The 25917-nt window shown below is 36.9% G+C and overlaps 1 protein-coding gene across 2 annotated transcripts in view; it reads left to right on the top strand.

Annotated features, from left to right (window-relative positions):
• PLS3 (plastin 3) overlaps positions 1-23630 on the top strand; it is an 80132-nt gene extending 56502 nt beyond the window's left edge. For both annotated transcript variants that reach the window (XM_087426511.1, XM_004440511.3), the window contains 12 exons: positions 13-145; positions 2008-2089; positions 2858-3023; positions 5207-5349; positions 8088-8183; positions 10057-10252; positions 11310-11388; positions 12178-12292; positions 15448-15581; positions 16248-16371; positions 16593-16717; positions 18121-23630. In XM_087426511.1, the coding sequence (XP_087282637.1) occupies positions 13-145; positions 2008-2089; positions 2858-3023; positions 5207-5349; positions 8088-8183; positions 10057-10252; positions 11310-11388; positions 12178-12292; positions 15448-15581; positions 16248-16371; positions 16593-16717; positions 18121-18253 (1526 nt within the window). In that variant the 3' untranslated portion in view covers positions 18254-23630. The remainder of the gene's footprint in view (positions 1-12; positions 146-2007; positions 2090-2857; positions 3024-5206; positions 5350-8087; positions 8184-10056; positions 10253-11309; positions 11389-12177; positions 12293-15447; positions 15582-16247; positions 16372-16592; positions 16718-18120) is intronic.
• The last annotated feature ends 2287 nt before the right edge of the window (positions 23631-25917 follow it).

Raw genomic sequence — 25917 nt, 5'->3', positions numbered from 1 at the left:
ACGTAATTTTAGAGGAAGAAAAATATGCTTTTGTTAACTGGATAAACAAAGCCTTGGAAAATGATCCTGATTGCAGACATGTTATACCAATGAACCCAAATACTGATGACCTGTTCAAAGCTGTTGGTGATGGAATTGTGCTTTGGTAAGATGTTGGTTTATTTTATGTCCAGATTTCCAAAAATAGTCTTCCACGTAATTGATATATTTGTTTCTGGATGCTTGACAGCTTCACCTCGGGAAATAATTAGAATTGAAAATTGTCTAGGTTCTGCTCATTTCATCTCTAGGTCTCTCTATGAAAGTACCATCGGGCCGGCCCCGTGGCTTAGCAGTTAAGTGTGCGTGCTCCGCTACTGGTGGCCCTGCTTCGGATCCTGGGCGCGCACCTACGCACCGCTTCTCCGGCCATGCTGAGGCCGCGTCCCACGTACAGCAACTAGAAGAATGTGCAACTATGACATACAACTATCTACTGGGGCTTTGGGGGGAAAAAAAAAGGAGGAGGATTGGCAATAGATGTTAGCTCAGAGCCGGTCTTCCTCAGCAAAAAGAGGAGGATTAGCGCGGACGTTAGCTCAGGGCTGATCTTGCTCACAAAAAAAAAAAAAAAGAAGAAGTACCATCAAAATACGAATCTAAAACTCAGTCATTTAGACTGAGGACCTCTTTGTAGGGAAGCTCTCAGCTTCCAATTTCTTCTCATCACTGAGCAAGCAGAGCATTACAACTTTGTTGAACTTAAGTATGTCAGTATCTCTTTATTCTAAAGTACCATAGCTTCCAAAAGAAAACAAGAGGCTACTCCTGAGTTTTCACTCACCAATTACTTATTTCTGAAAAATGTGTTTGTCACTGTTACTGCCCCAGGGCCAACAGTGTCGTGGCAGAAATAATATAAGATTATCAACAATTTGTCAGTTTTTGCACCTATTTATTAAGGCAGTACAGCACAGTGGTTTAGAGCATGCCCCATAATCAGTCTGCCTGGGTTCATATTCAGGCTCTGCCACTCAGTAGCTGTGTAACTGTAATCAAGCTATTCACCCCCTTTGTCTGTCAGTTTCTATCTGTTATGGTCCCCATATTATTGTACTCACCTTGCAGGGCTGTTGAGAGCATTGAGTAAGTGACTCCCTATAGAGTGCTTAGAGCAGTGCAATAGATATATTTCAGATGACAATGTACAGTCTATAAAATTCCTTTTTTTGCAATAAGATCATTTTGGTTGTTTGAAAATCTTATTTTAAAAATGTAAGATATCCCCTATTTTGTCCATTTATAGGCACTGAAGAAATAATTCCCAGAGATTTTCGTATGGTACTATTTATTTAATATTTAAATTTTGCATAGAAAGAAGCATGGTTTTCCCTATGCAGAATAAGTTTGTGGGCAGTATTATAAACATCTAAAATGTTAGAGTCTAGCTCCAGATTTTACCAAATGAGATTCTTCCTTAGTAAGTCGCAGATTCTAGGCTGGTTAGTATAACTTTTCTTTCTCTCACCACTGTATTACCAGCACCAAATACAGGACCCAGCTCATCATGTAGGCACTCAGATATTTGATGAATGAAAGAATCTCATGCTCAACTACTTTTACCTCTTTGTGGATAAATGGTGATTTTAAATTGTGAATTATATAATCTAGAAGAGACACAATTTCAATGTGGGATTTTATCTGTTTTTAACATTTATTCAATAAAGTTTTTTTCAATATCCAAGTTACACATTCTTAAAATAATGTGGAAAATACAAACAAATTAAAATGAGAAAATGTGCCCCAATCCCCAACTCAGAAATACCGAACTACTATAAACATTTTGGTCTTTTTTTTAATTTGCATTTTTCATATGTATAGTTTTTTCTGATCACCATGATAAAAGTCATATATTGCATTCATTTTTTCAGATTACATGAGAGACATGTTTATAATAAGACAAAATATTTGTGGATATTTACAGACTTTTTAAAAGTAAACCAACTCATTTTTAAATTTTTGTTTCAGTAAAATGATCAACCTTTCAGTTCCTGACACAATTGATGAACGAGCAATCAACAAGAAGAAACTTACACCCTTCATCATTCAGGTATGCCTTGTTCTCCCCTCCCTCTTCCGTGAAACTACTATTTGAGGACCTATTATACAGACCATAGGCTCTGCACTTTGTATCTTCTCATTTAATTCTTATAAAAACTCTGAGTTTAGGATTATTATTTAGATTTTACAAAGAGAGCTGGGACTCAAGTTTCTGAGCTTGCTCGAGGTTACTGTTAGAACTGAAGTTCAAATCCAGGTCTAACTCCCTATGTTCTTTTTATTATGTATTGTGTTCAAACATGCAAAAATATTTAAACTCTTAATTAATTAGTATGCTTAAGGAAAGGAGCATTTTTCTTTTCCATCACGTGAGTATTACACTATTAGCAAAATTCCCTCAGGCAAGAGCACCTTTTGGGATGCGGAGATTGAGAACTTCTAGAACTCTTTCAGGTGTACGCAATAGACCTCTCATTGAGGCATTTTTAGAAATACAAAACCTAACCCACATGGCTATACTTACTCCAGTCACTCAGCCTTTTCCTTTAGTGTCGGTGTACTTCAAATGGGACCAAATGAAAATACCAAGTTAACTTCCCATGGAATTCTGGAAAAGACGATAGCCATGAGGCTGAGATTTGTTTTAGCTATCCCTTTAACACCAAAGTCTAGAATTTGTTTTCTGTGGATCATGTATGGCTGAAATTAATACGAGGTATTAATTTCCTCACTGAATGTTGTTTTCAGTGAAGGGAGAAGTAGACTCCCCAAAGATGGAAAGGTTAAGAAGCAAGTGTTTAAATTGGCTGTCTTGCAGGAAAACTTGAACTTGGCACTGAACTCTGCTTCTGCCATTGGATGTCACGTTGTGAACATTGGTGCAGAGGATTTGCGGGCTGGGAAACCTCATCTGGTTTTGGGACTGCTTTGGCAGATCATTAAGATCGGTTTGTTTGCTGACATTGAATTAAGCAGAAATGAAGGTAATGGAACACAGTCATTATTTTGAAAGTTGTTCATTGGTTGTTTTTTCTAGTCATGTAGACTGTCATGCTTTCACTTAATTGAGGTGATTAGATGATAACTAGAATTAACATAAGGTAATGCTATAGTGTTATTCAGGAAAACAGCCTAATTATAACTTTCTTCTTTAGTAGTAATTAACATTTGTCTGGCACTTTAGAATTCATTTTACAATAAAGACACGAAAGCGCAGAGAGTTTAAGGAACTTTCCCAAGGTTCCCAAACTTGATTTCTATTCTTTTCTGCTCTGCCCATACAACCCCCACCCCATCACCACCCTCAGCTCTACCACTGTGGACCATCTCCTATTATTTTTAATACCTTTTATATTCTATCATAGATTTAGACCTCTTAAAAAATATTCTAACCTGCCCTTGGTGGTCTCATATTTCCTGAACCAGTAGAAGCATAATCCTTCTTATGGCATAGGTTTTTATATCACATCATGTATCGATTTCTAGAATGTATAAGCATATGCATATGCAATACAGTTGACATGGGGTCCTAGGAAGTACTACATTATCCTCTTCATATAAAGTTTAAAATATTAAGCATCACTCCAAATATTCATGTTTTATTTCAGAAATCACTATCTCGATCCTCACTTTTGGGGTTCTCAGTATTTTCAAGGACTCAGAATATCTGTCAACAGTCTTATTTTGCACATTTATCCATTACAGTACTTTCTTGCACTCCCAAGACTTGATTACATTTACGCTTTCAATTCACTCAAAGGTACCTATATTTGAACAAATAAAATTATTGTAATTATTCTTCACAGCAGCGTTTGTCTTATTAAAGGTGTTGAGGTCCATTGAAAAAGGAAAGTGAAGCAACAAAATAAAATTACATTGGCTCATGTAATAAATGAAATGATTTATCTTTGACAAGGTCTCAGGTGCATAAATGTCAGGCTGTGTAATCCTTCCTAGGCTTTGACTTGGTGGAGATGGAGAGCAGAAGGAGGGTGCTGCACAAATGACCACGCTGCCTCTGCACTTGCTTAAATCCCTCAGTGCCTAAATGACATGGCATGAAGTGGAGTCCACGAGAGATTAAATGTGCCTGATATGGGTATTACTTAGCCCTCTTCGTAAATCAGGCACTTTCCGTCTTGTTCAATATAAATCTCCTGGGGCTGGCCCCCGGCGTAGTGGTTAACCGCGCGCGCTCCGCTGCTGGCTGCCGGGGTTCACCCCCTGGGTGCACAACGACGCACCGCTTGTCAGGCCATGCTGTGGTGGCGTCCCATATAAAGTGGAGGAAGATGGGCATGGATGTTAGCCCAGGGCTAGTCTTCCTCAGCAAAAAGAGGAGGATTGGCATGGATGTTAGCTCAGGGCTGATCTTCCTCACACACACAAAAAATAAATAAAATAAAACTTCTTTAAAATATATATATAAATCTCCTTTTATTTTATGGGAGGTAATTATTGCATAAGGACTACACAACTTCTTCATAAAACAATGCTTAAATTTAGACAGCTCTCCACACAGACACCCAAGCCTCTACCTATTACCTATGGGAATATTTACCAAAAAAACCCTTGGCTTCTTCCACACATTCAATTCAACAACAAAAAATTATTGAGCAGCCTTTACCTATTAGGTGCCATAGAAAATGTAAAGTTGAATTATATTCTTTTAAAAATTAGTTTAACCCTTCAAGAGTTAATTATACTTATGTATATATATACCATAGTGTTTCTGTACTCCTTTAATCAAAAGGTTATGTAAAAGCCTCCAAAATGTTTAAAAACATTCTCCCCCAAATCTCTTACTTTAATATTATTAAACAGGGACAATTTATGTAAATATATGACATGATATGAAAATGTTAATCTTAAAAGCTATAACTTATTTGGTATTTGGAATGTGAAGAAGAATAAAATAATAAATTATAGTATTATATATTTGCTGTGTATTCTCATAGTACAATATCTGTATCATCTTATGTTATAATTATCTACTTATAAATATTTATCTTTTTTATTAGACTATGGGTACCTGAAAACCAAGAACTAGGTCATACTAGTTTTTACACCTCTATACTTAACAAAATGTCAAAAGACTGAATGAACTTGTAGTGACCATTATCATATAATATATTGGTTTGGGGTTTTTTTTTTTTTTTTTTTATAGCCTTGGCTGCTTTGCTTCGAGATGGTGAGACTTTGGAGGAGCTTATGAAATTGTCTCCAGAAGAGCTTCTGCTTAGATGGGCAAACTTTCATTTGGAAAACTCGGGCTGGCAAAAAATCAACAACTTTAGTGCTGACATTAAGGTAACGGTGCAAAAAGCATTAACACTTTGGGGGGATATAATGACTTGGGCGATTTCATCCCAGCTTAACAGAGGGAAATCCTACCAGTAATCACCAAGCCTTGTTGCCTCTTGGCTCTGATGGTAGATTTCAGTAGAGAGGTGGAGACCAGTAAAGAGCCCTAGCACCAAGGCTAGCTTTCATTTTTTGGAAAAGGGTAAATGTATCATAGTCCTAACATTTTATATTCCGCCTACTGTTGAACATGGACTATGAAAGGATGGGCCATGACTATTCTATTCCTAACTGCCTTTCCTAGTCCTAGGTGTACCTGTTAGTTAAAGACCTAGAAGAGGGCCGGCCCGGTGGCATAGTGGTTAAGTTCACATGCTCCGCTTCAGCGGCATGGGGTTCACAGGTTCAGATCCCAGCAGGACCCACACAATGCTCATCAAGACATGCTGTGGTGGCATCCCACATACAAAATAGAGAAAGATTGGCACAAAATAGGGAAAGATTGGCACAGATGTTAGCTCAGGGCCAATCTTCCTCAAGCAAAAAGAGGAAGATTGGCTACAGATGTTAGCTCAGGGTGAATCTTCCTCACAAAAAAAAAAAAAGACCTAGAAGAGAGAGAAAGGGGCTCAGGATTCCCCTTTCCCTTTCTTGTGTGGCTTCTCTCCTGTCGTGTGCTCCCTCCTTCAGATGTTGAGTTCTTGAGGACAGTGATGAGCTCTTATATATGTCTATGTCTCCTTCCTCAGCCCCTGCCCCAGTGCCCTCCTACTAAAGCCCACCTCTAACACAACGCCTGGCACATAAAAGACCCACAAAGATTTCTTGTGTTGAATTGAATTTTGGCACTCACTTCTCACGATGAGCAGTAGGGAAAAACTAGCAAGAGAGGGAGACATTGGTAGCAGTTATTTACCACATGTTGCCTTTGGCTTCTCAGGGAGAGAGGGCCAAAGTTACCAGAGCAAATATCGTGGAGTTCTCATTAACTGACTCGACTCTCTCAAATCCGGATGTTGGAACACAGGGCACAAACTCAAGGATCTTCACCAGATATCACTGACCCAATAGTGCTATTAAAACAATAGTCTATGATCATATCAATTTGTTTAGTGGTGAGAGGAAGTAATGGGATATTTGCACTCCTGATTTCATCAGTGGAAATTAAGAATAGCCCCAAAATTATAAGACCAACTGGCCCCACACCTTCTTTTACCTTACACCTGTTTAGCCAGGTATATTTTGCTTTATGCATTAGAAGTGTTCCTGAAAGCCATTCGTAAATGGATTTTATTTCTGGGCCATATTTTAAATGTACAAAAGGAAATCTTATTTAAAAATGAAGCCTGCTTTGAATATTTTTAAAAAGCAAAGGATTGTTTGGTCATGTGAAAAGGAGCTTCCGGTTCATCTATGTTCAAGTTCGAATTTTCACCTGTAAAGCCCTTTTCAGGATGGTAAATACAGACTGCTGGGTCTGCTCTTTACCTCTTCTTCTCAAGAGCATAGGATTAGGTTATGAATTGTTTATGCACCTTTAGTAGGTAGTTGTTTACGTGAAAGCACTTTCACAGCTGTAATGCACTATTCCTTAGAGAGAAATCCCATGCCCACTAATGGTAGGATCTGGGTTTGCATTTCACGACTTGCTCTGAAATGGCTTGCACTCACCGGATTTTCCTCATTCTTAGAATCATTTATGGTGAGTGTATCAAACTCAGCTTGGGTAGCTCGTGTAAGATGCAGCTTTCTGGGCAGCTCACGGAGATTCATGTTTGGTAGGTCTGGGGTTGGATCCAGCAATCTGTATGTTGAACAACTTCCCCGGGGGATTAGGATGCAGGTAATCTATGGAGTTTACTGTGAGAAACATTCCTTTATAGCCTGTCTGGACTGTCAAGGCTCAGTAATAGAAAACCATTATAGCTGGGAAGGTAGCCTTTAGATACAGCAGGATTAAGGAATCTTGACTCCAGTTCCTGTCCTCTAGTATTCCAGAGAGGCAGAATTTTACTTGACATGTGTGTTGAAGACCCTTATTAAGCGTTTGCACTGGTACAATGGTTTTCAAGTTTGTTCTGTGGAGTGTCCACCCAGCCCACCCCCGATACAAGCGATGCCACTTTGTTTTAGGTATTGGGATTTCAAGTAAAAGTGTTCAAGTGATGAAAGAGTTCAGCAGCTTAAAATAAAAAGAGAAGCTTATTTGGATCAGTATATTCAGATCCTAAAGGGTTAAATGTTATTTCACCTACTCAAATGTTCCTCATGTAAAAACTTTTGTCATTTAAATTTACAATTAAATAATCTTTAACCCAGCTGATCTCTTCTCCGTAGGTTATGGTTTATATTGTGCTCTGTAATGATGTAACCTGTTTATTTTCTCTTTCCCTATGCTTCCTGGATTTCTGCTCTTTTTTTCTTGCTTGTGTTATCTACCAAGCTTATTGACTTCAGTAATTCAGTGAAGGTACAGAACTAGTTATGTGTTTACTAGCATTATTGTGTTGATGACTTCAATAAAATTGTAAAGTCATGACAAAATCCAGTTCATCCATATTCAAGGCAGACATAAAGCCAGAGAGATGGATTTTTCTGGGGAAAAGATCTGTTAAATTAGGAGACGAGATTTGTGCTATATATTCTCACAAAATCCAATGCAAGTATCCTTCCAAACATGGGACAATAGGATACATTCATTCTTTGTAAATGTGATCTCACTGACATTTTCAATTCCTTTGTAGGATTCCAAAGCCTATTTCCATCTCCTCAATCAAATTGCACCAAAAGGACAAAAGGAAGGTGAACCACGGATAGATATTAACATGTCAGGTTTCAATGTAAGTATTGGTGTTTCTTTTGAATTCTACAGTCTTACAAAATTGTTATCAATTTTTTATAAAAACAAGAATCTTTATAATTGCATGTAGTGGTGTTGACAGTTTTAAGTATTATTATAAAATTTATTGCTATAGGTGTAATTCAGAAGCAGAAAGACTAGCTTTGATTTATTTTGATAGTTTAGTAGTGAGTTCCATAATTATGGTGGTATTGGTTTATATGGATGGCATAAAATATTCAAAGCAAGTGTGGGGAAATAAGCACTAGAGACTACCCTTTTCCAAGTATTTGGGTTATAATCACAGTGATAGATTTAATGAGTACATATTCATATATGCATCTGTAGTATTCCCGTGTTGAGGGTAACGTGAAAATGTTTACAAACTCCTGATCCCTGAAATCCAATTTGGGGAGTCACTGTCATGGACCATGTTGCCTAGTTACATCACTCATTTTTTCAGTGACTTTGGACAAGTTCCTTCCCAAGATTGGATCTCACTTTGCTCATCCATAAAGTAGGGAGTTGGGCTACACTATTTAGTCTCAAGTTTCTAGGATCCTGTGGTTCTTTGTATCCATTAGACATGGAACGCATTCTACTAATTTTAAAAATCCACATTTCTAGCCTATTATGCAGTAGGATTGAGTGGATAACCCTCGCTAAACCATTTACGTTGCCCTTACCAGAACTGAATTTGTAACTGACTTGGGTGCTTATGTTTCTGTCTGTATGTTAAATATGAAACTCACCGGCTCAGGTTACCCTTGATACGGATGAGGGTAACAATGAAGGCTAACAATAAATACGCATTGTTCTGGAGTCCTATACAATCAAGGCACCTCACTGGACCTTAAAAAACTAATTAAAGATAGCATCACCCATTAAAGACAGAATTAAGACTGTCAAATTTTACATTCTGAGCAGCATTGGTTTATAAGGAACATTCCTCAAATTTCCTTTATCTCTTTTCTTTTTCCCCCCAATTATAAAACCTTTTTCACATGACACTGTTTTCCAGAAGTGCTACTTTTGCCCTCGGGCAGACTGGGGTGGAGATGTCTGTAGTAACTGCCAAGAGCGCTGCTTTATCCATTTCCGGGCGTAGGTCACTGGAAACGGAAAATCCACAAGCAATTGTTCCTCCTGCAGCTCCAAGTTTTATCCTTTTAGCACTGGGAGGTGGGAATGGCGGGCGCCTGGGAAACCGTATTTTTTACATTGGTCTGAAATCATTGTATCTATAACAAATTCCTCACCAAACCCTATGTTAATCAAGAAATCAGCATGCATCTTTCCAGAAAAAAAAGACGGAATGAGGAAGAAGGTAACAAGTTAGGAGTCATAGGAATTAGTCGAAAGTAAGTATTCTTTATAGAAAAGGACAACTTTACTTCCTGGGTGGAAAAGTTAAGTCAAATAAAACAAAAAATAGTTGAAGAGAAAAACTACGCTTTGAAATAGGCAAACCTGAAATTAAATTATTGGAACCTGGTATCCTTGATTATTATGTTTAAAATATTTTATCATAATTCCTTCATATTTTTCAGCCTTATACCTTCTTTAGGGCCTAATTTAAAAATCGAAACAGTTTTAGCTTTTTTCTTGATGAGTTTTGGCATGAGATGTAATCCCGATTGAGTTAAATGTATTTTGTCCTTAGATGTATGATCTAGTGCCACCTAGGGTATTTTCAAGGTACTGCATATCCAGCTCAGCTAACTTTTTTTTTTTTTTTGCATTCAAAACAATTTTATAAGTGCCATATGTTGGGTAAGAGAAAGTGGAATTGTATATCCAGCCTATCATTGTCGAGAAACACGTCTATATTTTTAGTATGGCTTTTTAAAAAATGTCTTCTTTTACTTCAACAGGAAACAGATGACTTGAAGAGAGCTGAAAGTATGCTTCAACAAGCAGACAAATTAGGTTGCAGACAGTTTGTTACCCCTGCTGATGTTGTCAGTGGAAACCCCAAACTGAACTTAGCCTTTGTGGCTAACCTGTTTAATAAATACCCGGCACTAACTAAGCCAGAGAACCAGGATATTGACTGGACTCTGTTAGAAGGTAACTAAAGATTCCTCAAATTCTAATGTGTGTGTCTACAGAGTAGAGATACATAGGCCACGAAGATTTCATAATCTTGACTTAGTAAATTTCCTTATCCACTTTCCTTTAGTAAATATCTGCTAGAAGTAGAAACAAGGGCTGAGTAAAAAGTATCAGCTGATAGAAAAGGATGATACAAGGGAACTTTTAAAGTCAAGTAGTCTAGGGTCACTTAGTTTAAGTCCAGTTAATAAACCAATGTTTTATCTTAATATTTTAGAATTAGATCACTTTTTAAGCTTCACACCAGAAAAATGCATATATGTGTAAAATTTGACCTATAAATGTACAGTATTTATGTTTTATTCTTCCACAGTCAGACTAACTGGAACTAGCCTCAGTTCCTTTCACACTTACCTACTCGAAAAATAATAATAATGTAGAGTAATTATTTGTTTAAGTTTGAGAAAGGCAGAGATTACCTTTTCCAGATTATATATGCATGAACAGTACTACTTAAAAATTAACAACTGTAAATAAGTTTGTTGAATATCCACTGGCATTACTATAAAATCCTTAAATTTTATGCTTTTGAAATTTCAAGTAATTTGTTGCTGTAATATAGGCATGTAAAAGGAGTATTCATATGTAGCTTAGTATTTAAAAATGGATAGAGAGAAGCCATAAATTAATATGAATATAGAGGTTCATATGACCATAGCAGATTTTTAAAATATAAACTAAACTGATAACATCAGTTACTTTTGAGGTGTGGGAATTTGGGGAGATAATTGGAGAAGGATTAGAGGGGGAAGGAGATTATAAGAAGTTCATAAACCTCTAAATTGCCTAACTGGTTATAATAAGGTTGTATTCTTTAAAATAAATTCAAGAAATTAAAAAAATAACCATGTATTTAGAGAGAATGTATTTAGGGAGAATACTTGGAGATTCATGTTGGTGAAAACCTCTAGATCTGTACAGAGGAAATAAAATAATCTTGTATGTGGGTTGATTTTAAATGCACATATACAAGGTGTTTAATGAACATATAAATTTTGAATATTCTTAATAGGAGAAACTCGTGAAGAAAGAACCTTCCGTAACTGGATGAACTCTCTTGGTGTTAATCCCCATGTAAACCATCTCTATGCGTAAGCCTTCCTACTGCTATTGTAAACAGTTATGAACATCAGGAATGGATGCTACACAAATAATTACAGCTCTAAACATTTTCTAAATGTTAGTTTGGAGTGATTATTTATGTTGGAAAATGTTGAGTGGTGACTTCCATTATCATTTTCCAAATACATAAAAGCCCAGATTCTTTCTTTACATGATAATTAACATTAAGTAAAAGAATATATAAATGTCTTTCTAACATACTAGGGAAAAGATACTTTATATTTTGAAACTGAGACCAGGGAACACCATCCATGTAGACCATCCATGATGCCTCGAGGCCTATGTGCTCACTGTTCTCCCAGCCTGTAATGTTGTTTTCCACATCAAATACCTTGCTCTCTTACTATATTCAAGCAACTGATTCAGATCCAGACCCACCACCCACCACTCCCTAACCCCTAACCATAGTTCTTTCTTTCCTCATAGCCGTTATATACACCTCAAAATCATATTATCCATTTATCCATATACTTGTTTATTATCTTTCTCTCTGACTCTAATGTAAGGCCAGGGATTTTTGTTCTGTGTGCCCAGCTTCTAGAATAGTACCTTGCAAAGAATAAACTCTCAATAAATATTTTTGAGTGAATTGGATGATGTTAGCTCTATTTTCTGCACAGATTGATAGAAAATATGAGTTCTAGGTATTATCGATCTATGGTTTTATATATCTTGTTTAATAGTGTAGTGTTATGTTTTTAAAGAAACAAAGACCTAGCTGCCTGGAAACACTGATCAAATTATTTTTAAATCATTAGTGACCTGCAAGATGCCCTGGTAATCTTACAGCTATATGAGCGAATTAAAGTTCCTGTTGACTGGAGTAAGGTTAATAAACCTCCATACCCGAAACTTGGAGCCAACATGAAAAAGGTAGATAATTAAGTTGCTGCATGTATTTGTTACAGGCTGTTTTTATTCTCAATTTGTTTATTTTGTTTGAAAACTCTTCTTTTTATTTATAGAATAGGTTTTTATTATTATTATGTCTTGCTTTCATAAAGGATTGATAAAATATATACTCTTAACAAGTAAGGTGTGTTAGGCATGTATGATCATATTTACAAGCAACTACAATTCTGTACGCTGTTTTGAACTTAAACACTCTTGGCCTGATCTTGAAACATTCAAATGCTGATAATCTCAATGCCATTAATAAAATAACCTATGTTAACTTTATATTTTTGTTTTTACATTTTTTATTTAGGTCACGTTGGTTTATAACATTATATAAATTTTAGGTGTACATCATCATATTTCACCTTCCATATACACTGCATCATGTTCTCCACCAAAGTCTAGTTGCCATCTGTCCATGTACACATGTGCCCCTTTACCCCTTTTGCCCTCCACCCACCCACTTCCCCTCTGGTAACCATTAATCTGTTCTCCGTACCTATGTCTGTGTTTCTTTATCTTCCACATATGAGTGACATCATACAGTGATTGTCTTTCTCTGTCAGACTTATTTCACTTAGCATAATACCCTCAAGGTCCAACCATGTTGTCACAAATGGCAAGATTTCATCTTTTTTTATGGCTAAGTAGTATTCTATTGTATATATACCACATCTTCTTTATCCATTCATCCCTTGATGGGCACTTAGGTTGCTTCCAAGTCTTGGTTATTGTGAATAGTGCTGCAGTGAACACAGGGGTACATACATCTTTTCGAATTAATGTTTTTGTGTCCTTTGAATAAGTACCCAGAAATGGAATAGCTGGATCATATGGTATTTCTATTTTTAATTTTTTGAGAAATCTCCACTGTTTTCCGTAGTGGTTGCACCAATTTACATTCCCACCAGCAGTGTATGAGAGTTCCCTTCTCTCCACATCCTCTCCAACACTTGCTATTTCTTGTTTTTTTTTAATAATAGTCATTCTGACAAGAGTGAGGTGATATCTCGTTGTAGTTTTGATTTGCATTTCCCTGATGATTAGTGCTTTTGAGCATCTTTTCATGTGCCTGTTGGCCATCTGTATATCTTCTTTGGAAAAATGTCTGTTCATATCCTCTGCCCATTTTTTGATCAGATTGTTTGTTTTTTTCTTGTTGAGTTTATGAGTTCTTTATATATTTTGGATATTAACCACTTATCAGATATATGATTTGCAAATATTTTACCTCAGTAGGTAGGTTGTCTTCATTTTGTTGATGGTTTCCTTTGCCATGCAGAAGCTTTTTAGTTTGATATAGTCCCATTTGTTTATTTTTGCTTTTGTTTCCCTTGCCTGAAGAGACATGATATTTAAAAAGATACTGCTAAGACCAACGTCAAAGAGCATACTGCCTATGTTTTCTTCTAGGAGTTTTACGGTTTCAAGTCTTACATTTAAGTCCCTAATCCATTTTGAGTTAATTTTTAAATATGGTGTAAGATGATGGTCTACTTTCATTCTTTTGGATGTGGCTGTCCAGTTTTCCCAGCACCATTTGTTGAAGAGACTTTCCTTTCTCCATTGTATGTTCTTGGCTCTCTTGTCAAAATTAGCTGTCCATAGATTTGTGGGTTTATTTCTGGGGTCTCAGTTCTGTTCCATTGATCTGTGTGTCTGTATTTCTACCATTACCATGCTGTTTTGGTTACTATAGCTTTGTAGTATATTTTGAAATCAGGGAGTGTGATAACTCTAGCTTTGTTATTTTTTCTAGGATTGCTTTGGCTATTCAGGGTCTTTTGTTGTTCTATATAAATTTTAGGATTCTTTGTTCTATTTCCGTGAAGAATGTCATTGGGATTCTGATTGAGATTGCATTGAATCTGTAGATTGCTTTAGGTTATATGGACATTTTAACTATGTTTATTCTTCCAATCCATGAGCATGGAATATCTTTCCATCTCCTTATGTCTTCTTTGATTTCTTTCAATAATGTCTTATGGTTTTCAGTGTATAGGTCTTTTACCTCCTTGGTTAAATTTACTCCTTGGTATTTTATTCTTTTTGTTGTGATCGTAAATGGGATTGTATTCTTGATTTCTCTTTCTGCTATTTTGTTGTTAGTGTATAGAAATGCAACTGATTTTTGTATGTTGGTTTTGTACCCTGCAAGTGGATTCTTTAGGGTTTTGTATATATAGAATCATGTCATTCGCAATTAGTGACAGTTTTACTCCGTCTTTTACAATTTGGATCCCTTTTATTTCTTTTTCTTGCCTGATTGCTCTGGCTGGGACTTCCAATACTATGTTGAACAAGAATAATGAGAGTGGGCATCCTTGTCTGGTTCCTGTTCTTAGAGGAGTAGCTTTCAGTTTTTCACCATTGAGTATGATGTTGGCTGTGGGCTTTTCATATATGGCCTTTATGATGTTGAGGTACTTTCCTTCTATACCCATTTTATTCAGTTTTTATCATAAATGGATGTTGGATCTTGTCAAATGCTTTCTCTGCATCTTTCAAGATGATCATGTGATTTTTATTCTTCATTTTGTTAATGTGATGTATCACATTGATTGGTTTGCAGATGTTGAACCATCTTTACATCCCTAGAATAAATCTCACTTGATCATGGTGTATGATCCTTTTAATGTTTTGATATATTTGATTTGTTAATATTTTGTTGAAGATTTTTGCATCTATGTTCATCAGCGATGTTGACCTGTAATTTTCCTTTTTTGTGTTGTTCCTGTCTGGTTTTGGTATCAGGGTAATGTTGGCCTCATAAAATGAGTTAGGGAGCATTCTGTCCTCTTCAATATTTTGGAAGAGTTTGAAAAGGATAGGTATTAAATCTTCTTCAGATGTTTGGTAGAATTTACCAGAGAAGCCGTCTGGTTCTGGATTTTTGTTTTTTGGGAGGTTTTTGATTATTATTTCAGTATCTTTACGTGTGGTTGGTCTGTTCAGATTCTCTATTTGTTTGAAAACTCTTGACTCTGAGCTTCTTGAGGACAGGAACTGTGTCTTGTTTATTTTTGTGTGCTAAGCACCTAGCATCACTTATATGCACATACATATACACATACACATATAGAGATTAAACAAATGAAAATCTTTAACCATTTACTTTTGTGTGTTTGCAGCTAGAAAACTGCAACTATGCTGTTGAATTAGGGAAGCATCCTGCCAAATTCTCCCTGGTTGGCATTGGAGGGCAAGACCTGAATGATGGGAACCAAACCCTGACTTTAGCTTTAGTCTGGCAACTGATGAGAAGGTATAGTACACAATTTTAGCTGTTTAAGCTTCACTGTAATACAGTTCTGTGATCCAGTCCTTATTAACTTGAAGCAAATGTGTCAATGACTACACCTTTGAAAATTTTGTATTTAGACTCTGAAGTGAGCTTAAATAATGAATATATGTTGGATATTCAGTGGGAGATGCCTCCTTGAAAGTTAGGCCACAGAACTGTACATATTTCCTTTTTTTCATAGGAAGCCTGACACATAGAGTTGAGCCTTATTTAGTGTCAGTGAATAAAAAAATAGTAAAAATTATGAACATCCTGTGTATCCATTTGAAAAAGAAGATCTCTTAACTGTAATGCTGAAAAGCATTCATTGTGACTGGGTACCAGGCAAAGCACAGCCTATTTTAAGTCATTACCACTGTTGGACTAGTACAAAGTGTGCCTGCAGTAGACTGTTGGGCTTGCTCATTAAAGCACTGAAAACCTTCTCCTCTACCACTGAAGGGCAGATCAGTGGCAAGCCACTACTACTTGAAATATATTTTTTTGTATGTAGCGTGAATGTCTTTCCATGAAATCTTTAGTCCTTCAACCCTGAGGAATAAAAGAAATGAAGTTAAAGCATCTTTCTAATGTTTGCATTTTTTCTCATAAAATAGATTGGGACCTTTTCTTTGCTTCTTCTTTTAGATATACCCTCAATGTCCTGGAAGATCTTGGAGATGGTCAGAAAGCTAATGACGACATCATTGTAAGCTGGGTGAACAGAACATTGAGTGAAGCTGGAAAATCAACTTCCATTCAGAGTTTTAAGGTAAGAATTTCATATTTGACTAATAAACATTATGTTTGCTAGAAAGTATCTATAATTTTGAAGGATAACCTTTGGTTTCTTTGTGAGTGAGAATTATTGTTGGGCTAATGGCAAGATTCTCCTTTAATTTGCTGGGATTTGTTTTTGGCAACTTTATATAATTAATTACATGTTAATTTGTACATCTGGAAATTCTCAGATTTATTGTCCTTTTACACTAGGACAAGACGATCAGCTCCAGTTTGGCAGTTGTGGATTTAATTGACGCCATCCAGCCAGGCTGCATAAACTATGACCTCGTTAAGAGCGGCAGTCTAACAGAAGATGACAAGCACAATAATGCCAAGTGAGGAATACTGCATAATATCCTGGCAAGACCATGGGCTTTGTAGCCAGGCAGATCTGCATTCTCATTCAGATTCCTCATCAGTAAAATGGGAGCAATAATACTTACCTTAGAGATTTTGAAATGAATAAAATATATAAGAGCCTAGCATTGTGCCTGACCTAGTAGGTGGTCAATCAGTTGTTGGTTTAGTGGATTACAGAAATAATGTAGTGTATGTTTTAATGCAACTCAGCTACAAACTTACAACAAGGGAAAAATGAGTTCTAAGGATATTGATGCCTTAGATAAGAGTATTTTTCTGTCTGTCTCACTCTTTTTTAACTGTATTATCCACTGATGTCTCTCTTACTGTGCATAGATCACTCTTACTACATATGTTGAGTTTACTGTCTTGGTCCCTAAGTGGGCAGGATCCTTAACACTCAGCTAAAACTATGCCTTGAAAGTTTCTTGCATTTCAACAATATTGAGAAGGTCTTTTCCACCTGTCTCTTCTCTTCTTCAACAAAGACGTAGACTGTGACCTGGTTTTACGGGCAACCCATGAAAGCTTTACTAGTATACACTGAAAATCAGCCCACAGCAAGGCTTCATAGGATAGCAAACAAGCATTACTGCAAAACTTTGGAGTTAGAGACACCATTTCTTCCCTCCTTGAAAAATATTTGTACCATATATGATACAGATTTAATATCCATAGTTTATAGAGAACTCTTGAAACTTCTTTTTCCAGAAATTTGATCATCTTTAAAGATTCCTGTTACAAAACACCTAGAAATGCCTCATGTATTAATGGAGGTGTGCTCCTGCAAATTTCCCCAGCTGAACATGTCAGTTCTTCCTTCCCTTCCTTTGTCTACCTTTTCCATTCCTTGTTCTGGCCACTCTGTCCATGTACCATGTAGACTCTCTCCCCTCCCTTGAATATTTGGAAGTATTCACTGCATCTACCAAAGCAACTTGGATTTTACATTTGGCATAATTTTCCACCCCATATCTCTAAGATCACATGAGAGTGTCTGTTATTACATGCTCAACAAGAATGTCAACACTGATTGTACAGCCAATCCGAGTGATTATATTTATATATTTTTTTTCTTTTCATTTAAAGTCATCAGTGCTCCAAAATTAATTCTCATTTCATATTGGAGAAAAGGAGTGAATAAATATTATGAGTCCAAAATAGTAGAGCTTAAAAACCAGATGTCAATTAAGAGTGACCTGAGAAACAAAATAAAACAGAAAACAAAACAACAAAAAGTGAAATCATTGTGATTTGAACTTTCGATATGGACGTTTTGCTTCCCAGCCAAATGATTATGTAAGAGGAAATAGATGTCTTGTATTTTGTCCTTGACTGACAAGAATTTCATCTTAATTTTTGTTTCCTCAAAAAATAGGTATGCAGTGTCAATGGCTAGAAGAATTGGAGCCAGGGTGTACGCTCTCCCTGAAGACCTTGTGGAAGTGAAGCCCAAGATGGTCATGACCGTGTTTGCATGCTTGATGGGCAGGGGGATGAAGAGAGTGTAAAATAACCAATTTGAATAAAAACAACCTTGCTCCCAGGTGCATGATTAGGTCAGCTATTTCCAGGTGAAGTGCTCATGGCTTAAGGAACTGTTGCTCATTTAAAGGACTTTTAGTTTTGATTAACAAGACTAGCTCATCATGAGAGCTCTCAGGGGAAAGAGTTCTAATAAAAACAACTCCTCTTTCCCATAGTCAAAGTTGGATTTGTCAGGCACACCTGAAATATGCTCATAGCCAAATCATTTACTCTCTCCTAGATTGCTGCCCTTGACATTCCCCATTGCTGTATGTTATTTCTCTCTCTCTTTTTCCCTCTTAGAATGTCCAGCTCCTGGGACTTGCTTAGATGATTGGATATGAATATTATTACAATAATTTTTCTTTCCACCCAGTATGCTAGTTCTTATTTGAGGACTGTGGTCAGAGGGTATTTGGATATGAGTATCCTTTGCTTATCTTTATAGTACTGAAAATTTGCAGAAGTAACTGGCTGTGCAGAATGTAATAGATGCTTTTCATATTCTTTTATTCTTAAAATCAGTATCTTTTTACAGTATTCTTTCTACATGATCCTTTTTTGTACATTTAAGAATATTTTGATTACATTAAATAAGACTGCTGATTTTGCTACTTTTTTAAGGGGTCTTCAAGTAAGTAAAAAACACACATTGTAGGTAGAGGAAAAACGTACCTTGAATTTGCATCTTCCCTTTCACACCCAAGCTGTAAACAATTGACATATTTTGTCTTAAAACACTTGGTTCAATATATGCTTATTTGTTTTAAAACCTGTATCATCAAACTCTCTCTTTAGATTTGAAATGCTGTTGACTATGACATTTTGAGGAGAGAGTGTGCTCAGAACTTAGGATACGGTAGGCCAAGTTTGCTAAGTATACAATAAATTTTCTAATTTTACACCTAAGACAAGGAGATGTGGTCACTAAAAAATAAAAATATATATGTAGGACTTAATGTACTCTTGCTTTGTCAAGCTATTTGCTATAGTTTTCAAGATCATAATGTTACTCTAACTCTGAAAAGTGATGTAATCTGGTAGCAATGTATTAGTTCAAATAAAGGCATTTACATAATAATTAGTGTCTTCATGCTTCTGTCCCTTAGTAGTATGCCAATAATGTTTGCCAGTTTTTTTTTTTTTTTTTTGAGGACAATCAGCCCTGAGCTAACATCTGTTGCTAATCCTCCTCTTTTTTGCTGAGGAAGATTGGCCCTGGGCTAACATCTGTGCCCATCTTCCTCTACTTTACATGGGACGCCACCACAGCATGGCTTTGACAAGCGTTTCATAGGTTCGTGCCCGGGATGCGAACCTGCGAACCCCGGGCTGGCCTCCCAGTTTTTTTTCCTCCAGTATTCTAACTCTTTTTTCTGGTGTACCGTATAGAATGATGTTTGTTAAATTTAGGCTTTTGGAGCTAAATTAGAGGGACTGAATTAAGGATAGTACCAATGGGATAAGATGGTTTTCTTCAACTTACCAAAAATGTCCTTCTCCAGTCCCTCCCTTTTTCTTTTTTTCCCATCTCACTCAATCTTTTCAATGTTCTCTGATATACAGAAGACCAAAACAATGGGGATCTGAACAACCAGTGAGGAGAGATGGTTTATGGCAGGTTTTCTCAACCTCATCAATATTGATTGACATTTCGGGCTGGAAAATTCTTTGTTGGAGGAGGCAGAGGGCTGTCCTGTGCATTGCAGAAGGTTTAGCTGTATCCCTGGCCTCTACCCTCCAGATGTCAGTAGCACACTCTCAGTGTGTAGACCAAAAATGTCTCCAGACATGGCCAAATGTCCCGTGGAGGGCAAAATCATCCCTAGTTGACAACTAGTGGTTTATGGTACCATTTTAAGACTTTGTGTGACTGAGTAAGAGGAAATGCAGTGCTCTGAGGAACTGCATGGTGATATTATAAAATATTTTGCATTTATAGTCTAAGAGTAAGAAAGACCTTTCTAGTATGATACAAACCCCAAAGACATAAAATAAAAGAATGATAAATTTGACAATTCTGCTTTTGCAAAAAAGTATATAAATAAATACAATAAACAAAGTCAAAATATAGAGGACCATGAAAAAAGTTTAGTCCCATTGTCTTAGTCCATTTAGACTGCTATAATAAAATATCATAGACTGGGTGGCTTATAAACAACGAAATTTATTTCTTCCAGTCGTGCAGTCTGGGAAGATCAGCGCACCGGCAGATTTGCTGTCTAGTGAGGGCCCACTTCCTGGTTCATGGACGGCTGTCTTGCTGCAACCTCACATGGTAGAAAGGGCAAGAGAGCTCTCTGGGGTCTCTTTAACAAGAGCACTAATCCCATTCACAAGGGCTCCACCCTCATGACCTAATCACCTCCCAAAGGCCCCACCTCTAAATACCATCACCTTGGAGATTAGGTTTCAACATATGAATTCTAGGGGAGACACAAACATTTGGTCTATGGTACCCATATGATGGATTAATTTTTTTAATATAAAAACAACTTTTATGAATAAATAAAAGACAAGTCTTCTGCAAACATATGCCAGGATAACTGATGAGGTAAGGACAATCACATCTTATCACCTGTCTTCTGCCTTGTATTTTCTGTGCTTACCCACACTTCTCTTCTTCTAGGTACAAAGGTTCTTCTCTGTAAGTAACTATGGCCCTAATACCTTGAAATGCCTTTGAAGCAATATAGAAAAGGTTTATTCTGTCTTGCCCTTTCTTCAAAAACGGAGCTGATTTCTTGGGTGGTTCACTGTACAAGGCCCACAGTCTGTAGGAATACACCTTTGGATAGTTAAGTGCTCATATAAAGCGGTGGGCTTGAACCATTTCTTCCTTCCTCTAAATAATGGGCAAAATCACTAATATATTAAGAGTTCTAGGGCCGGCCCCGTGGCTTAGCGGTTAAGTGCGCGCGCTCTGCTGCTGGCGGCCCGGGTTCGGATCCCGGGCGCGCACAGACGCACCGCTTCTCCGGCCATGCTGAGGTGGCGTCCCACATACAGCAACTAGAGAGATGTGCAACTATGACATACAACTATCTACTGGGGCTTTGGGGAGAAAAAGGAGGAGGATTGGCAATAGATGTTAGCTCAGAGCCGGTCTTCCTCAGCAAAAAGGGGAGGATTGGCATGGATGTTAGCTCAGGGCTGATCTTCCTCACCAAAAAAAAAAAAAGAACATGAGATCCCATGCACCCTTCATCCAGTTTTACCCAGTAATTACGTCTTATATAGCTATAGCACAATATCAAAAACCAGTCGGGTGAAATGGGTGAAGGGGGTCAAGAGGTACAAACTTCCAGTTATAAATAAGTCCATGGGGATGTAATGTACAGCATGGTGATTATAGTTAATAATACTATATAGCGTATTTGAAAGTTGTTAAGAGAGTATATCTTAAAAGTTCTCACCACAGGAAAAAAATTTTTGGAACTATATATGGTGACAGATAACTAGACTTATTGTGGTGATTATTTCAAAATATATACAAATGTTGAATCATTACGATATACACCTGAAACTAATATAATGTACTTCGATTATAGCTCAGTTAAAAAAAAAAAAACAGGAGCTGGGAAAGAGTACAGTGAAAAATGTGAAAAAACAAAAACCCACCTAGGACATTGACATTGGTACAATCCACAGAGCATATTTATATTTCACCAGTTTTACATGCACTCATTTGTATGTGTGTGTGTGTATATATAGTTCTGTGCAGTTGTATCATGTAGATTCATGGAACAATCACCACAATCAATGCTCCCTAGTGCCCCTTTATAGCCACACCCACCATCCTTCCTCCTTAACCCCTGGGTCTATTTGTGGGTTCCTTATCATGTTTCATTGATCTTTAGGTCTATCCCTCTGCCAATATCACACTGTCTTTATTACTGTAGCTACATAATAAGCCTTAACATCAGATCGAGTGACTCCTCCCACTTTATTTTTCTTTTTCAAAATTGTTTTAGTTATCCTAGTCCTTTACTTTTCCATATACATTTTAGATAAGCTTTTCTATGTCTACAAAAAAAATTTGCTGGAATTTTGATAGGAATTGTGTGAAATCTATAGATCAATTTGGGGAGAATTGACATCTTTACTATGTTAACTCTTCCAATCCATGAACATGGTATAACTCTCCATTTCTTTAGGTCTTTGATTTCTTTAACCAACATTTAAAAATCTTCAGTATCCAGAGTCTGTACATTTTTAAAAAGTTTATACCTAAGTATTTCATTTTATTTGGAATTTTTTAATAAATTCCTTGGGATTTTCTACGTAGACAATCATGTCATCTGCAAATAGGGAAAGTTTTATTTCTTCCCTTCCAATCTAAACATTTGTTAAGGGGGTAGATCTCATGTTAAATGTTCTTACCACAATAAAATATTTTTTTAAGAAGAAAAAAACAATCATTGCTTATTTAACGGGAAGTGGTCCTATGTCCTTTATATATCTTCCTGGGAACACTGCATGGGAAGGTATATTTAAAGGACCAACAAGATGGAGATGACAACCACTTACTGAAAAACAAATAGTTTTTGTGAAAGATCTTTATGTAAAACCATTAAACATCAGGTATAGGAACTTGCAGTGACTCATGAAGGATTTATCAGATTTTGTTCACTTTGTGAAATACCCCTAAGTGAAGAATTTAGGACTGCAGTCTGCCTCTTTTGTCACTTTCTATTAACATACTTCCTGTGAATGGAGAAGTTTCCAAAGTTACATTTTCTATTGAGTCTTCTGTTAAAATATTTTTTGTTAAAAATTAATTAATCAATTAAACACTATTGAGAACCTGCTTTGTCTCAGGCTTTTGTCTAAGGCCTGAATAAGATGAATGAGACACATTCTTTTCCTTGAGTTCTGTAGTTGTGTATCTGAGACACAAACACTTATCATAGTAAAGTGTAACAATGGAAGTTTGTACCAGGTAGGGGCAGAAAGTCAGAAAGACTAAATTTTGACAGTGGTAGACAGAATGTATATGGGTTAGGGATGGTGGTAGTCTGCAAAATCCCCTGTGTGAAGTGATGCTTCAGCTGGTAGTTTCTTACAAGTTTGACTGGAGCTAAAAGGACCCAGATAGGTTTTTTAAAATCCTGCAGGAGATGTGAGGGTGATCTGGCTGTGACATCTGTCACCCCACTGATAGCCAGGGTTGATTCGGCTGATCTGGCTGGTTAGGCGAGTGTCCCCTTCCTCCCTCACTGTTCTGTGTGTCCCTTCCAAAGCTGTGCACTCAGCGAAGAGGACGACCTTCCCTGAGAGAGGAGGACCGTTCTTCTGTCAAGGGTATACGAGTAGCTGCGCTCCCCTGCTAGAACCTCCAAACAAGCTCTCAAGGTCCATTTGTAGAAGTTAGGGTAGTCAAGCTTCCAAGACTCCAGACACATCCAAATGAGGTACTGCATGTGGCAGTCTGCCTTTCTTTGGGGAAAAAAAAACAAAGAAAAACAAACAAACAAAAAAACTAAAGAAAAAATAAAAATCCTGCAGGCTTCTTCTTGAGGTCCAAATTTGACCCATACTTGCTCCCGGGTTCCAAAATCTTATTTCAAAACTGTGCTATGCTCATTAGATTTCATGGAACGCGCTCCCAATAAAGCTTGCCAGCTTAGACTTAAAATATATGTAAGACAGATTTAAACAGCATCACCAATTTCTCCTCTCACAGTCCAATATCACTGATGAGAAAGAGGAAACTAGCCTCTGACATATGGGAGCTGACCTGGCACTCACAGCGAGGCCTTGTTGTTCTCCTGTGATCATAAACAAATTCACAGAACAGCAACATCCGACAAGGCTCTGTGATGGTGATGAAGGGAGACAAAAACAAGACCACTGCATTATCATGTTTGAACACAGACAAAACATGAACGTTGTCCAAGTCTCAGAAATGACCAAACTTCCCCCTCTCCTGGCTAGCAGGAGACACTGCCGCTGATTTTGTTTTTTTATACAGCTTTAGTCTCCGTATAATCTAGTGCGGTTTCGCAACGATGATTATAAATATTTCTTGTCTTTAGACACTTATGACTTACACCTTGTCTCCTCTAGCAACTATTCTTGATTTTGTCTTTCCCAAATCCAGGCTTCAAATTCGGAATAATAAAATTATGAAAATGTCTTTTATGCCTAAACTATCTTTGGGTTTCCGGAAAAGATTTGCTCTTCAATCCTATGAAAGAAAGGACAATAAGAATAAATTTTTCTAACTTTTAGTTAAGTCAAAACTGTTATGAGAGCTTCTGTCTGCCAAATGTAATAATAATAATGATGATAAACTTGACAAATTAAAAGAGCTTAGCTTCCTATGATAGTTATGCATAAATAAAATATAGTAGTTAAATATCTTTTAAGGATGAAATACATTTTGAGTTAAAACAAACATACTCACATTTAAGCACGAAGACTGATGCGATGACTAGCTGCCAAAAATTTTTCCAGGATTCTGGATTCACAAACCATTTTTCTTTTCTGTTCAAAATATTTGTGGATAGGCATTGGCGGTAATGACTCAGTTACTTAGGACTCAGGAGGGGCCTATTGCTTAGATCCAGTAAGCAAGACACATCCACTTTGTGAGCTATAACAGCAGCAGTACAATATGTAAGAACTTCAATAAGCTTAGTTCCAAGGTCTTCACTAAGCATAATGCTTCTCCATGCTGTGTAAACTCTTCTGTGGAAGAAAAGTGCTCGCCACTTTTCAGCTAGTTACCTAGCTGCCTAAGAAATATTATTGCTTTCTACTTCACACGACACTGTCCATTCTTGCAATACTCCAAACCCAGTCACTGTCCTTTCTTTACCTGAAACAGAAAAGCCCCAGGGCCGCTTATCTCTTTTAGGAGATTATGTCCTGGATAGACCTTTTAGAGACTCTCTTGAATAACTATGATTTAGTTGTATTTGTTAATGGTTCAAACAAAAAAAAGTAAAACTGAAAAGTGGTAAACAGGATATGTTATCAGAGACTTAAATTTCCCCTTAAAATATAGCTTCTCATAGAAATTAAATCAGTTCAGATGGCTAGATTAATTGCCATTGCCCAGACTTACCAGTTGACAAAATATAAAAGAGGATATTTTACATTGATAGTAAACATATGATTTTAGCTCAGTCCATGACATCAACATGCTTTAAAAACAAAGAGATTTCCTGACTTCTCCTGGAACCCCAATAAAATAAATGGTGAACTAAAAGACCTTTAGGTGCTTTGCCATTATTTAAGAAGATAACCATAATAAAAACAGCTTTTAGCAAAATGCTTCGTGATATTACCCTCAATAGCAGAGATAGTTTGGCCACAATACTGAAGTAACAATAGTGGGGGAATGGGGGAATGTTAAGAGGTATTGCTGAGGATGTTTCCAGTGCAAGTCTGACCTGCAATTGTGCAATTCTGAAAGACTGTAGGATGTGGACAGGAACCAAAGGCTTGAGGCCTCTTTAAACACCTCTAAATGGGCTATGAGAGTGTTCTGGATGTTGTTGTCTATTCTTAGGGTGGATTGAGGACTCTCCTTGTTGGAGAGCTGAGTGAAAGGATTTGCCACTTCTGATGTGGGAATCCCAAAGTGTTTCTCTAGTAACAGTGACACACATTTTGATGGTATTTTCATTTAAAAACCCTT

Source organism: Ceratotherium simum, chromosome X (genome assembly GCF_057802395.1).
Source record: "Ceratotherium simum simum isolate JZ-2026a chromosome X, ASM5780239v1, whole genome shotgun sequence".
In the NCBI taxonomy this organism is placed as follows: domain Eukaryota; kingdom Metazoa; phylum Chordata; class Mammalia; order Perissodactyla; family Rhinocerotidae; genus Ceratotherium; species Ceratotherium simum.
The sequence above is the reverse complement of the archived record's forward strand: the minus strand, read 5'-3'. Positions and strand labels throughout refer to the sequence as shown.